Genomic DNA, 16,727 nt, shown 5'->3' on the forward strand with positions numbered 1-16,727 from the left:
AATGAGTTTGGAAGTTTCCCTTCCTCTGCAATTTTCTGGAAGAGTTTGAGTAGGATAGGTGTTAACTCTTCTCTAAATTTTTGGTAGAATTCAGCTGTGAAGCCGTCTGGACCTGGGCTTTTGTTTGCTGGAAGATTTCTGATTACAGTTTCAATTTCCGTGCTTGTGATGGGTCTGTTAAGATTATCTATTTCTTCCTGGTTTAGTTTTGGAAAATTGTATTTTTCTAAGAATTTGTCCATTTCTTCCAGATTGTCCATTTTATTGGCATATAATTGCTGATAGTAGTCTCTTATGATCCTTTGTATTTCTGTGTTGTCTGTTGTGATCTCTCCATTTTCATTTCTAATTTTATTGATTTGATTTTTCTCTCTTTGCTTCTTGATGAGTCTGGCTAATGGTTTGTCAATTTTATTTATCCTTTCAAAGAACCAGCTTTTGGCTTTGTTGATTTTTGCTATGGTCTCTTTTGCATTTATACATTCAAATTTTTGTCTGAGCTGGAACTTTGGTACAAGGTTAAATTTTTTGTTTTAATTATTTAAGTTATACAAATAAAATATTTTCTGGGTTGGCAAAAATGTCATTTTAAACCAATATAACTTATACCTAGCTTTATGACTTTATTTATAAAATTTAAGTCTTTAATACTTCTAGAATTTATTCTTTTACATGCTACTAGGTAGGAATCATACTATATTTTTAAAGTTAATTTTCATTTATTCATTCAAACCCAATTCCTGTTTATTGGTTCTTAATAGAGACGATGATTATCTTTTACATTCTGCACTTGAAAGTCACCACTGTCAATATCTTTCCAATTTCCTTCATTTTCATTTTATGTTTTACTTTCCCAACATTTTAATTATTTTTTGATCTCTTTTCTGATTTCTTGCCAAGTTTTTCCTGGAAATTCTATTAACCACACAAACCTTCTTACTTACAACAAGTTCCAAAACACCATCTCCTTCATCAGCATTTTCTATCACAATGGCTCCAAATCCAAGCTCTCGGATTAACTCGGCTATCACTGGGGGTTGTATGAGAGCAGGGTTATACCTCACTTCTGCCTTGCCAGCCATCAGAGCCACAAGTACAGAATATATTCCTAGGAATATTGATAAGAAAAACAAGTCAGATAACATTTCTCATAAAAGAGTCTTTTAAAAAAAATATTTATTTATTTGACTGTGCCAGGTCTTAATGCAGCATGTGGGATCTAATTCCCTCACTGGGAATTGAAGCCAGGTCACCTGAATTTACAGCATTGAGTGTTAGCCACTGGCCCATTAGGGAAGTTCCCAAGAATAATTTTATAGTAGTTTTCTTTTCATTTAACTATGGAAGGGTTAAGTGAATCTGGAAAATTTTATTTCTTCACTTTTATACAATCTTGAACCCAAATAAAATTTTTGAAAACTTGTCCTCATTTTTAAAAACTTTTTATTATGGAAAATTTCAAATACACACACACACACACACACTTAAGACAGAACAACATAATAAACTCAATGTATCCATCTCTCAGCTTCAATAACTATCAATAATACTGGGCTGCTCAAGTTTCATATATATTCCTACCCACTCATCCCTACTCTCTACCCTGATTATTCTGAAGCAAATCCCAAATATCATATAATATGTAAAATTTTAAATATGTATCTCTAAAAGATAAGACTCTTTTTCTTGGACTTCCCTGGTGGTCCAGTGGTTAAAAATCCACTTGCCAATGCAGAGGACATGGGTTCAATCCCTGATCACAAGGATCCCACATGCTACAGGGCAACTAAGCCCATGTACCACAACGACTGAGCCTGCAAGCCACACTATTGAAGCCTGTGTCCCTAGAGCTCGTGCTTCACAACAAGAGAGGCCACCACAATGAGAAACCCTCGCACTGCAACTAGAGAAGCCCCGTTCACCACAACTAGAGAAAGCCCACACACAGCAAAAATTGAAAACCCAGCACAGCCAAAATAAATAAATAACCCTTTAAAAAAAGACTCTTAAAAAAATAATAATACCATTATCAAACCTAAAATAATTCTTCAATATCATCAAACATCCAGGCAATATTCACATTTCCACAACTGTCTTAGAACTGTTTAACACTGTTTGAATTGCGATCCAAATATAAAGTATTTTTAGGAAATGAATATAAAGTATTTTTAGAAACCTGTAAGATAGAGTCCTAGAGAAAAGAACTCATTTACTTAGGAAATCAATGTAATTGTAGCAAAGAATCTAAGAATATACCAACATACACATTATAATATTATCAAATAACAGTCATTTCTCTCTCAAATTGTATTGCCTGACACACATTAATCTAAAATGCTCTTATTCCACCCCCCTCCAAAAAGTGCCATACAGCTTAACAAAGCAGTTCATTTTATGGCAGTCATGCTGTTCTCTGGTATCAGCATTTTGTTAACAACCACTCCACTTCTCTAGGTCAGCTATTTCTGTCATTTCCAGGAAGAAAATTAATAACATGCAGCAGAAATGGCAGTTCCTTCTAGGAATCTGTGGCACTTGGTGGCTACCTGACAGGGAATAGGAATCAGCAATCCATAGGTCAGCACTGGGGTCTGATAAAAATTTAAAAATGTCCAAATACTAATTTAATAAGTTTTTAATATGAAAATAAACTATCTAATATAATCTAAGCTTTCTATACGAAATTGGCTACCAAAAAAAAGTACTCTTTTCTTTGGAGAAAAAAGGTAGTTACACACTGGGCTTTCTGAGTACCAAATAATTCAGAGGATCAGATCATAGGAAAGTATCGGTGATAAGAGAAGGGTATAGGGAAAGGAAAAATATCTTTTCACTTCAGTTGAATGTAATCTATAGCCAAAAAGAAACAGAAAATCTGTTTTTGCAAGTTTCAAAAATATTTTATACTTTTATAAATTATGGACAATTTTTTAAATTTTTACTTCAAAATACAATTAGAACTTTTTTCTATTTTTTTTAAAAATATAATCCAGATGAAACTGAGGGAAGACCAGTGCCACTTAATTAAAAAAAAACAGAAGTGAATATAGGTAGATTGTGAATGCAGTGAATGTTGACCCGAGCTAGGCCAAAGATATTTCTAACCAGGTTAAAAGGTGGTAAAGGAGCAATAGAAAGTAATTGAAACAATCAGTTTTAGGGATTTAAAAAAAAAGATCTGTAATTGTTATCTGCAGTAGCCACTGCTTGTCACATGAGAAAGTCTATATCTGAACTTCTCCTAAAATAGTTGGTTCTAAAGTTAAACAAGCCCCTTGGAAATTTCTTTTTGCTTTCATTTTCTTGCAACCTTCCTCCTATTCTTGTTAATCACTTAAACAAAGTATAATTTAGCCCAGACTGCATTCTAATTAGATATAATGCAAGATGAAATGAAGGATGTAGAAATGACAGAATGTGGACAAGATAATATTGAACTTAAGATAGCTCTAGTATATAATAATACATTTTGTTACAATAATGTTCTGATCTTTACATATAAGGTGAGTTTACTAGCCATAGGTCTGTACTATTACTCTATATACTTTATTTCCCCAATAGTGATGCTAAGCTTATACTAATCTTATTTAATCAGCCCTTGTGACTATCAGCAAGATACCTGGGGCTAGGGCTACCTGAGTACCAAACCTATGACTTCAGGTTCATTAAACATAATCACCTATCTCTATGGTTAACAAATCTACTACACTATGCAATGAAGTCCATTAATGTGAGTGCAAAATTAAAAGCTAAAACATCTGAGTGTGACTAAATAAACAAACATATTGCAGATTTTCTAAGAATTTGTAACCAAAAATGAAAACTTGTACACAATATTGAGTAACTTTTGAACACTTTTACTGCAAGTAAAGATCAGTAATCAAACTGCTGCAAGAGAACAATTGTAAAACTTGGCTTTGGTCCAGTGCTTGCCCTGCGTATAGTAATACTGAAAATTATGGATTCTAGCTGTTAGTTTTAAGCATAGCTTTATCAGAAAATTTATGTTTCTTAAAATCCACTGCAGCCAAGGTCCATAAAGAATAGTAATCTTATGTATTTCCTTCTGCTGCTGCTGCTAAGTCGCTTCAGTCGCATCCAACTCTGTGCGACACCATAGATGGCAGCCCACCAGGCTCCCCCATCCCTGGGATTCTCCAGGCAAAAACACTGGAGTGGGTTGCCATTTCCTTCTCCAATGCATGAAAGTGAAAAGTGAAAGTGAAGTCACTCAGTCGTGTCCAACTCTTAGTGACCCCATGGACTGCAGCCTACCAGGCTCCTCCATCCATGGGATTTTCCAGGCAAGAGCACTGGAATGGAGTGCCATTGCCTTCTCCTTTCCTTCTGCTATTTGACTACAAATTTCACTGATATTAAAGTGCAGCCATGAGATTAATGAGACAGGAACTATATCTAAGGGAACAAAAAGTGGCTATGAGGAAGTCAAGGTTGTCCTGTAAATCACTGATAGTATTTATGAGGCCTTGGCAATAATCATAAACATGGTTACAAAACACATAAGAGGACAAAAAGGACAGAGTTCTCAAATTAGTACATAAAATAGCAAGTTTTAAGAATGTCTTACCTTCTTCTCGTCTTAAATTCCGTTCAATGTTTGCTACACAGGAAGCACAAGTCATACCAGTGACCTGTATATAACACTTAGATGAAGTCTTTGGCTCCTCCTTGTCATGAATTGGTGTCATCATTTTAGTGTGAAATTCATTAGTTGAGGTCAAAAGTGGCATTTCTGATGAGGGCTGAGCTATTACTACCAACGGTTCATTTGTATCTGGTGGACAGGGAAAGATTCTTTTCATTTGAGGTATTCTCCAGCTGCATCCTCGTCACTTATCACAATCCACACCTCCTGGCACTGTCAACACTGCTGCAGCTGCTGCTGCTAAGTCGCTTCAGTCGTGTCCAACTCTGTGTGACTCCATGGACAACAGCCCACCAGGCTCATCTGTCCACGGGATTCTCCAGGCAAGAATACTGGAGTGGGTTGCCATTTCCTTCTCCAGGCACTGTCAACGCATTCCTTTAAAACTGTCATGGACCTAGAGCCCTGTGCAATGCTATCTTTACACTTTCCAGGATGTGACTTCCAAGTTCAACACTGCGCATCCCAATTCTTGGGAAAATCGGAACTAGATGAATAAACAGAACTTTATATCAAGATCTTCAAGCCCATTATCTCTACCCCAAACTCCAGTAGACAGTGGTTTATTAATAGAAAGGCTTTAGTTTTATAATGAATTTCTATCATTATGTTAATGATTTACATACTGGCAGTAAAGCAATTCATGTAAGTGGGACAAAAAGCAATCTGCAAAACAGCAATGCAGTACAATGTCATTTAAAAATTGTTAGAGTGCATACACGAGAACATGCATAAGGAAGCCTAGGAAGGTACATACCAAACTACTAGTAGAGGCTATTTCTGGGGAATCAGGTTATAGTAGGAATAGAATAACAGAAAGATGAACAAATTTCCTCTATAGACACTGCTGTATGCTTGAATTTTAACAATAATACATAGTGTTTTTTAAATTAAAATGTCTTTGGTGGACAATGGAAGAATAGGCAAGGAGTAAGTCAGCAATAATCTTCATTTTTCACAAAGTATTCAGAGAATTTTTCTGTAGAATGTTTATGGACTGTGAAACAGTGGAAAGCATCTGTCATCCCAGAAGCTCCCCTGCAGTCTTAGCGGAGACTTAGTTTATCCATTTCAGTATTAATCACCTCCCAAGAAAGGAGAAAGTATTCTTTTTAGCACTTCCATATGCCTGCTAAAAAGCTAAACATTTTCAACTCTGCTGCAGAGATAAGGAGGAAAAGAAGTGATGTGGAAATTTCCACTAATGTGTTACTTCTTTCCCTTGGGCAAAAAACTGATTCAAGTCTATTTGGCTAGTCCATAGAGGAAACCCTTCATAGCAGAGCTGGTTTTCAGGATACCGGAAAAAGGCATCTTTTGAAGAAACTTTAACAAAAGCCTGACCACTTCCATAACAAAAGCCTGACTTCTCAAATCAGTTATAATAAAGACTCTTAAATTTTGACATACAATCACCTGGGGGATCTTGTTAAAATGTAGATTCTGATTCAGTACATTGAGGGTGAGGCCTGAAATTCTGTTCCAATAAGCTTCCAAGTGATGGCAGTACTGCCAGTCTGGGTATAGCAAAGGACACTTTGAATAGCAAAGGATGAGATTCTCCTAATTCCAAAATTAGACAGTCTCTGATCTTATATGTGAATCAATTCAGAAAATGGTATTCATTCAGATTATGAGAGTATTATTTAGAACAAAGAGGATAAAATTTACCAAATAGTACCAAAAATTCAAAAAGGAGGCTCATTTGCTCAAAGGAAATAGCTTTGGCTTGGGGGTAAAAACATTATTTTAGTCTAGCCAAGAGCTTATTCATTCTATCCTAATTATTATGAAGATTTAAAATTTTGAACTTGGACAATGAAAAGAAAGTTTATATTACCAATTACTTTAAGTCTTATTAAAGAGTAATTTAGTTATTTCAGATACCAGAAGTAACCAAAACACCATCTGCAATTTCACACTCTAGAAGTACAGTATTGAATTAAAATAAGTCATAGAGGTAAGCCCTTTTAGTTACAATGGCATGATTTCTCAACAAAGATTCACAAAATTGTGACCTTACCCCAGTGAATGTGGCAAGAGCAAATGCTTCCATCTTTCACAGAGGCAGTACAGGTGTTAAAAAGCCACAGTGAATTAAATGGCTAGTTTCTTTAAACTGGCTTTTCTATAAACTGTAGCAACACTACTTATGTATAAATGAATTCAAAAGACTGACTCTCCCACATGTGAGGCAACAATCAGAAAAGAATCCAAAAATTTCAAGAAAGGGTTTCCAGTCTGATCCTCAAAACTGGCAGGTTTAGTCTAAAGTAATATGAATAAATATATAATCAGAAAATGGCTTAAAAACAGCTATGTTTATGTTTAACTATAAACATCATGTCTGCAACTTACTCTCAAATGATTCAGAAAAAGATAGCTACGTGTGTGTGTATTGTGTGTTTGAATATATGTCTATAGACATATGTTTAAAGAAAAAGAATGATAAAACAAATGCAGCAACAGTATTAACAATGGAATCCGAGTAAAATTGGTAAACAGGAATTCTTTGTACTATTCTTGCAGCTTTTCTGTAAGTTTGAAATTAGAGATTAAAAAGTTACAAAAAAGGAAAAGGAATTTAATTGAGTATTTTGTTTGCTTTAATTGGTTAGTGAAGACAACTTCATATATTATATATCTTCTTACGATAATGACGATATTGGTGGTCATGATAAACAGCACCTCCTATATTTCTATTTCGTTTATTAACATTTATTGTCCACCCAGGACTGGTATGACATGAAGGCGAAATGCAATGATCCCTCTAAGTCTGTATGAACAGGTTTCAGAGTGGCAGACTATGAAGCCTGGACCGGCATTGACACTAGCATTCAGAAAATGGGCAGCCACAATTCTGGTGGCATCTTAAACTCTGATTGATCTATAGCCGAAACACACAATGCAGTCAATTGATATTAACTTTTTATCCCAATAATATGGGTTACTGTAGTCATAATGCATGTTATTTTATGGTCATAATCACTTTGCCAAGGTTTTCTACCTATTCATTATGGCTTTTAAAATGTTTGTTATTGTTGCTGCTTAGTCACCAAGTCGTGTCTGACTCTTTTGTGACCCCATGAACTGTAGCCTACCAGGCTCTTCTGTCCATAGGATTTCCCAGGCAAGAATACTGGAGTGGGTTGCCATGCCCTCATCCAAAGGATCTTCCTAACCCTGCGATTGAACCCATGTCTCTTGCACTGCGGGTGGATTTTTACTGCTGAGCCACCGGGGAAGTCCAATGACACTGTCTAGAAATTAGTTATTCAACTTTTCCATTAATATTCAGAGCAAGAAATTTCATTTAGGGAATTTCCAGTTTAATTCAAGGCTAGGTTCAATTCTAGTTCAAAACAAGTTCACATGGGCAAATTCCATTGGATATACATCTCTGGTTTCAGTTCAAGGTAAGAGCTGCCAGAAAACAGGAAGACTTTGGGCCAGTTCTAGAGTCAGGTTAATTAGAATGCCTAAATTTGAAACTACAGCTTAAATCTACTATTTATCTCTACTATTTTCATTTTCTTTTTAAAATTTTTGTTTGCAATATAGTTGATTTACAATATTATATTAGTTTCAAGTGTACAGCATAGTGAATCAGCTATACATATACATATATCCACTCTTTTTTTTTAAGATTCTTTTCCCATATAGGCCATTACAGAGCACTGAGTAGAGTTCCCTGGGCTATACAGCAGGTTCTTATTAGTTACCTGTTTTATATATAATAGTGTGTATATGTCAACCGAATCTCCCAATTTATCCCTCCTCCCCTTATCCCCTGCTAACTGTAAGTTTGTTTTCTACATTTGAGGCTCTATTTTTTCTTTTAAAATAACATTTGCTTCTCCCATATTATATATACATAAATATATACAAATATACATATAACCCTGTCACAAAAAAACTTAAAATACATAGGAAAGCACAATGAAAACAAATTATCACCTTTACCCTACCACTCACAAATAACTACATTTAAAATTTTGTTCATATTCTACCAGGAATTTTATTCATATACATAAATAACAAACATAGCATAAATCCTTATACATGTGTTTATAAAATTTTGACCATATGACTTTTTCACTTGCTTTTTCATTTAGCAAAATATCTCACTTTCCCATGGCATTAAGTATCTTCAACACCATAATTTTTATGGCTTCTGAGCATTTCCTCATATGGAGGTATCATGCTTTATTTAATGTTTCTAGTTTCTATATAATTATGCAAACATCATTATGCATCTTTATATATGTTTCATATATGCTGCTGACATATGTCATATTTCTAAAAAGTAGAACTACAGTGCCTATTACTCATTTTTCACTGATAAAAGCCAAAAGAATTAGCAAAGTGTAAATAAAAGAACATTAGAGGAATCAAAGAAAAAAATGATAATTACCTGACAAGGAAGCATCAAATCCCATGTTTTCTATGGCTTCTCTCAAGGTTTCTGGAGAGGTTAGTAAAGGATCATACTCAACAGTCCCTTTGCCATTTGCAAGTGATACTTGAATGGATTTTACACCTGCCTTTTTTGATATGACACCTTCAATAGACTGCACACATGAATTACAAGTCATGCCATCAATGTTTATCACAGTTTCTTGAGTTAGAGGCTGGCTAACTACGTTCAAAGGACTCTTTTGAAGAGATGAACTGGAGGGAGACTTTGAGGTACTCTCAATTTCACTTGCACTACTAACTCTATATTGCCCTTGCGATATGGCCTCTATTGCTTTTTTCAGTGTTTCTGGAGTGACTAAACTTGCATTGTACTTTACTATGGCAGATTTATTCTCTAAAGAAACTACTACACTGCTTATATGTTGGAGTGTAGATAAAGCACTTTCAATATTTGACACACATGATTTACAATGCATGCCATCTATGGTGAAAATGACTGTTGAATTACTGGTGTATGATGGACTCCTTTGCTGTGATCCTTCTGATGATTTGACTGGTGTGTTCTTTAGACGTTCTATGTCAATAGCTCCCAATTTGAGGTACTTGGGCTGTTTTTTGATGAATGCTGTAAAGCCCACAACTTCAATCTGCTTTTTTATTTCCTCTGCTGTGATAAGATGAGGTTGATAAACAACAGTAGCTTCTTGACTGTCCAAGGAAACTAGTTAATAGAAAGAAAAATATTTAATTCAGTTATTCCTGAGCCACTTCAGAAAACATTCTGTAGACCAAATTAATACCACACATAATTGTTTCTCTCTCATTGTTGTCATTATCCTTTCTTAAAATAATTCTGTTCTTTTCAGAAAATGTTACTGATGTGGACTAGAAAAAAGCAAAAGATGTGACCACTGTATCTGTGGTCTCCAAGTTTCTGCATGCCTGAATAGAAACAGAGGTCAAGAGGACCCTAGGCATGTTGCGTTAAGAACCCTGAACTCCATGAATGCCACCTTGGCTGCCTTTTATGCTAGTTCAAGATTCATGTAACTTTTAATTATAATCATTAACTTTACTTGACATTAATCCTGAGAATACACTGTTTCTCAAACTTCAATGAAGCAGTAACATTCTAGTCCCACAGATTCAAAACCCATGCTTAAAGGAAAATGCTAAAGTTAAAAGACCAAAACAGAAAACCAAGCCTTACAAAGCAATCAAATAAACAATATCAGTCACACTACCTTTAATTCGCTGAACACCTTGCAGTTTCCCAATTTTTCCTTCAATGGTGCTAGTACATGAATGGCAGGTCATCCCTTCCACCTTCATCTTCAGCATGACTTCACCTGGTTGAGCCATACTATAATCTTCGCAAGTTCCTGACTTTTTTTCCAGAGTTCCAGTATCTAAACTGAGATCAGGAACCAGCTCTACTATCTGATTGGCATTCACTATAGAAGGGATTATTGTCACCACTGCAGTTCTCTGCTGAGGGGAAATTTTAATATCTGTCACACCCTTGGTCTTGAGCAATGTGCTTTGGATATGGTCCCATGGCGGAACCAGTGAAGCAGTAACAGTCAGAAACACAGTTTCAGTTAAAACAGGGAGAGGCTTAGGATTGTGGAGAATAGCATCAAAGCCCATGTCATCAATAGCTTCCTGCAGGGTCTTTGGAGTTTGTAGTTTGGGGTCATAAATAATAGTTGCATTTTTTTCTTCCAGTGAAACCTTTTGGAAGGAAATTGCAGAAGTAATTTTAATTAAATTTTATGATATGGAACTTAAAATTATCAATCATCACACCACCATCAAGAATGAAACAAATAATTAAATCAAATAGAGTTTCTTTATTAGTTCTCATCTTTCCTATTCTCTTTAGAAAGTAGCACAAAATGTCTTGTGTACCTACAGGAATGGTAAAGCTCTATGTAGGTGTACTTGACTCAGGTAATGATTAGGCATTTGAAATGTGCACAGACAAACACACCTTACAATTTCATAACAGAGAACAAACTACTCTTCATCTCCTTTCACAAAATATTCCAACACTTAGCACTCTACCAATTCAAAAGATAATTTCAGGAAAGAAGATTACCTACATAAAACAAATTGGAAATGAAGTTTAAAGTTTTAAAATGTTCAATTAAGATAAACTTGTTGCAAGAAAAGGTATAAACATGCTGGTTTATGAAGGCCAATATTCATAGGTTTTTTTTTTTCTTTCACTTGATTTTATTTTTTTTCCTTTCACTTGATTTTAGCAAGTATTTCTACAACCTTCTACTATAGTCTAGTATTACTTTTGTGCAAAATAAGAACATCTTTATCATTTTTCCTGATTTGATTATTAAAATAATTATTGTATTCTTAAAGCTCAGCAACTGAATATAATTTAACTACTACCTGGACATCTTACCCTGCATCTCTTTGGGTAACACATGGGTTATAAAGATTTATGAAGTAGTCACATACACACACACACAAAAAAAAAAACTGGGTTGAGTCAGAAGATTTGAGCTCCAGTGTCAATTCTCCATTTATAAGTTAACCACACTCACTAGCTCTACCATCAGAAAAATGAAGAAATGTGCTCTATTATCTTCCAGGGTTATTATAAGGATCATATGAGTAAACAGGAAAGTAGTTCTTTGAAGCAGTAAGTCATATAAAAGTAAACACTGAAAAACTAATATTTATCAAACACTTATTATATGTGCCAGGAACTAAGATTCTCATGATACAAAGCTGATCATGACATAGTCACAGGGAGCAATGCTAGAACAGAGGACAGAAAAAATGAATACCCATTCATCCCTGGGAATGTGTGTCAAAAAAGCTTCTTAGGGGAGATAATACTTGAATGTTAAAGGAATAACAGAAATTAGCAAGGACATTCGAAGCAGGGAACTCATGACAAATGTAAACACAAAAGTAGAGAAAAATGAAAGGCTGCATAATTAGGCAACTGCTTTATCATGGGGGCTCTTGTATGCCAATAATCATCTGTACTTTATTCTATAGGTAATATAGAGTCATGGAAAATTTAAGCAGGGGAATGACATAGTTATATTTGCATTTAGAGAAGAATCATTTTGGAGTGATGGAACTGAGCTGCCCTGGCTTGGGGTAGTTAAATTAATCTATGTGTGTTAGTCGCTCAGTCGTGTCCAACTCTTTGCGACCCCATGGACTGTGGCCCGCCAGGCTCCTCTGTCCATGGGATTCTTCAGGGAAGAGTACTGGAGTGGGTTGCCATTTACTTCTCCAAATTAATTTATACATGTGTTAAAATTAACCAAACCTAAAAAAAGCAAGCAAACAAACAAAAAATTCATAGAACTGCATGCCAAAAAGAAGTCAATTTGGGGGTATAATTTTAAAAACAAAAATGAAAAGATTAAAAAATTCAGTTCCTCAATTGCATTAGCCACATTTCTAGTGTTCAATGGCCAATGTGGCTGCCACAAGGGACAGAGTAAATACAGAACATTTTCACCATTACAGAATGTTCCATTGGACAGTACTGCTCTATGTACTACTCTACTTCTGATCAAGTGCCAAACTTTTAAAAAGGGAAGGGGATTTTTCCCCCTCTAGGCTTAAATATATCTGATATCTCATAAACAAGTCCTGATTTTGAGCTAATCCCCAACTCCTCCTGCCAAATTTCAATTTACCAAAGTACCCAATGAGGAAGTGTTGTGAAAATTGATTTTTAATAGCAAAAATCACTTTATCACCCAATGATTTGCTATACTTTTTATTGCCATACCCTGTCTTCTAGATATAAAAGACAAAAAAAAAAAAAAACAAGGAAACTATGTATATAAAATACTATACAAAAAAGTTGCATTATCCTATGTTGTTTTCATGTTGCAAACCAGAAAACACTTCCTTATTCAGTAACTTCTATTTGTGTGTTTTAAGGCCAGGTCAGCCATATCTAGCACAAAAAAATGTTCCCCTTTGGGATAACAACACTTGACTTTTCCTCTGAATGCTAAGATATCAAAGAGATTTTTCAAGCCCAAGGTCTCAAAGGAAACAAAAACAGGCAGCACCTTCGTGTAAGAGGAAATTCACCAAGTGTTTATCACAATACTATTCTGTATGCCAAATCCTTGAGCAGGAAGCTAAAATAGCACTTATTTATTTAACAAACATTTACTGAATACCTATCACGTGCTAGTTATCCAATGGTGAGTAAAAGCAAGCACAGACTCCAAAGAACTGGAAATTGCTGGGAGCAATCTGATTCTCGGTCTGTGCCACTCTCCTTGATCACCACCAATGCAAACCACCTTCGCCTATTCCCCACAGTGCTCCAAAGTTTCAACTGCTTGTTTTTCTTCTCAGAATCTTTCATTAGGAATCAATGTTGTTTTGTTTTTTCCCAGGGGAACTACATTTCTATTTTATCAATAGTTCCCCTGAAAATAAACATCCAAAAGTCTACAATCTATAAATGTGGCTCCTATGAAGGACTCAAGGTGGAGCACTGTTCACTATATTTAGATGAAGGTAGGAGTGAAAGATGGAGAAGGAAATGGCAACCCACTCCAGTATTCTTGCCTGGAGAATCCCAGAGACAGAGGAGCCTAGTGGGCTGCCGTCTGTGGGGTCGCATAGAGTCGGACACGACTGAAGAGACTTAGCAGCAGCAGCAGCAGCAGGAGTGAAAGAAGAAAAGAAACCAAACATACTCTGTGGCCTCAACAGTATTAACAGTGGTGTAGAGGGTGCTGTCCATAGATATTGTAAAGATCCATTATTTTAATGCATAAGGAGTTATTTGTCTACTGAAATGTCTAAAACATGAAATTCAAGCATCGTATACTTTATCTGTATGTAATTTCTGTATAATTTGCATAAATATAAAAAGGCTGCATCATCTATTCTCAAGCAAGAAACTTAAGACAAATCTAAGGGCTTAAGTTTCTTGAAACACAGTTCTTTTGACTTCTAATTTTCTAGAAAAGCTAAAAACTGTTTTATTACCACTTCTTGGGTTGTCATTAGTATATTTTCTTTTGTGTATTCCTTCTCATCTGAAAATAAAAGGTGATCCAACTTCCTATCTGAAGGCTAGGACACTGAATAAATTGCTCAAGAAATTCAGCAAGAAAATGAAAGAGCTAGAATTCAAATGTAGGTCTCTGTAACTCCAAAGTCCATACTCTTTCCATTTATACATGATGAGGCTAGATGATCTTTGATCTACTCGAAAAACCAAAATTCTATGCCTGTGATTTGAACAATTTGTGACTTATAAATAAAAATACCTCATAAGTATGAAATATTTCTAGTGTGTGAACTAAATTTTAGTTCTATGTTTACTTTTCCCCTCTACAATTCATATCTTCTTCCCATATCAGTTTAAATAAAAAATGACTAACAGAACGTATCTCCTTAGGTTTTTACCAAGATTTGACAATTATATTCTATATTCTAACATTTCTCCATTTTTAAAAGTCACTTTGGGAAAGGTACTTTGCTTTAGCACACTGAAATTCCCTTTTATCCCCCCAGGAGTTAATTGATACTTCAACATAATAAATTCAGATTCAGTCAGTTCAGTTCACTTCAGTCGCTCAGTCGTGTCCAACTCTTTGTGAACCCATGAATCGCAGCACACCAGGCCTCCCTGTCCATCACCATCTCCCGGAGTTCACCCAGACTCGCGTCCATCGAGTCAGTAATGCCATCCAGCCATCTCATCCTCGGTCGTCCCTTTCTCCTCCTGCCCCCAATCCCTCCCAGCATCAAAGTCTTTTCCAATGAGTCAACTCTTCGCATGAGGTGGCCAATGTACTGGAGTTTCAGTTTTAGCATCATTCCCTCCAAAGAAATCCCAGGGCTGATCTCCTTCAGAATGGACTGGTTGGATCTCCTTGCAGTCCAAGGGACTCTCAAGAGTCTTCTCCAACACCACAGTTCAAAAGCATCAATTCTTCGGTGCTCAGCCTTCTTCACAGCCCAACTCTCACATCCATACATGACTACTGGAAAAACCATAGCCTTTACTAGACGGACCTTAGTCGGCAAAGTAATGTCTCTGCTTTTGAATATGCTATCTAGGTTGGTCATAACTTTTCTTCCAAGGAGTAAGCATCTTTTAATTTCATGGCTGCAATCACCATCTGCAGTGATTTTGGAGCCCCAAAAAATAAAGTCTGACACTGTTTCCACGGTTTCTCCATCTGTTTTCCATGGAGTGATGGGACCGGATGCCATGATCTTCATTTTCTGAATGTTGAGCTTTAAGCCAACTTTTTCACTCTCCACTTTCACTTTCATCAAGAGGCTTTTTAGTTCCTCTTCACTTTCTGCCATAAGGGTGATGTCATCTGCATATCTGAGGTTATTGATATTTCTCCAGGCAATCTTGATTCCAGCTTGTGTTTCTTCCAGTCCAGCGTTTCTCATGATGTACTCTGCATATAAGTTAAATAAGTAGGGTGACAATATACAGCCTTGGCGTACTCCTTTTTCTATTTGGAACCAATCTGTTGTTCCACGTCCGGTTCTAGCTGTTGCTTCCTGGCCTGCATACAGATTTCTCAAGAAGCAGGTTAGGTGGTCTGGTATTCCCATCTCTTTCAGAATTTTCCACAGTTTATTGGGATCCACACAGTCAAAGGCTTTGGCATAGTCAATAAAGCAGAAATAGATGTTTTTCTGGAACTCTCTTGCTTTTCCCCCATGCTACTAAGCCAGTGGGAAAATCTTTAAATGGTTTAAAGCCTATTTTCTAACATTTTCATAACAACTCAATATAGAGGGATTCAGAGGTTTTGCAGGAGCTTGAAAGGATCCTGTCCTTCTACAGAGACTAAATTCAGAAAAGTAAAATGATTCATCAATAATCTTGAATTTCTAATATGTCTGATTCTTCTTGCACATATATTTTGCCAACTAAATACTATATAAAATACACAATAGGAATCCCATTTATATCACATATGTCTCAATATAAATTTTATTACTGTTTGCTGAAAAAACAATATATATATATTTTAACTGAGTAACACTCTGATGTTTCAATAAAGGATACTGAAAATTAAAGTATAAGAGGAAGGCATCAAGTTCTATTGATATTTATCCAATTTGACCAACCTAAATAAAAGTTACAACTTAAAAATTTTAAACCAATGTACGAACTAGCAAAAGACAATTCTTAGAGACTAAGACAACAGCCCAAAACCACTCTAAAAATTCAAAGGTCAAATGTTTGAAAATGAAAAAGATGTGGAGATTTTGTTAGTTTAAGTTGTAGTATTGTTTTTCTATAAATTGAGTGTTTTGTCCGAATTTTCATTACTAATATAATTTCATTTTCTTCAAAAATTATGTAACTAATGAATGATTATTCATTATAAAAATTTAAATACAAAGAAAGGAAGTAGGAAAAGTCCTTCTTTACATGATTCCTCTACTGCTAGTTTTTAACCTTGGATTTGATATGTCTTTGATCCTTGGTTCAACTAAATCAGAAACCTATGCCTGTTTGAATAACTGATTCTACATCTTCATGGATGGCCATTTATTAACTAAGAATTTATACAAGGAAAAATGCCTATATTACTCTAATACAGCATTTGAAAAAAAGAAATGTTCAATGCACTATCATCATTTG

At 35.4% G+C, this 16,727-nt stretch overlaps 1 protein-coding gene across 1 annotated transcript in view; it reads right to left on the reverse strand.

Annotated features, from left to right (window-relative positions):
* The window catches only part of ATP7A (ATPase copper transporting alpha), a 79,386-nt gene that overhangs the window by 47,204 nt on the left and 15,455 nt on the right, over positions 1-16,727 (reverse strand). Inside the window, exons 2-5 of the mRNA XM_040265647.1 lie at positions 10,330-10,819; positions 9,081-9,806; positions 4,589-4,795; positions 945-1,108 (exon numbers count right to left, since the gene is read on the reverse strand). Of these exons, the coding sequence (XP_040121581.1) occupies positions 945-1,108; positions 4,589-4,795; positions 9,081-9,806; positions 10,330-10,819 (1,587 nt within the window). The remainder of the gene's footprint in view (positions 1-944; positions 1,109-4,588; positions 4,796-9,080; positions 9,807-10,329; positions 10,820-16,727) is intronic.

This window comes from Oryx dammah, unplaced genomic scaffold (genome assembly GCF_014754425.2).
Source record: "Oryx dammah isolate SB20612 unplaced genomic scaffold, SCBI_Odam_1.1 HiC_scaffold_23, whole genome shotgun sequence".
NCBI lineage: Eukaryota > Metazoa > Chordata > Mammalia > Artiodactyla > Bovidae > Oryx > Oryx dammah.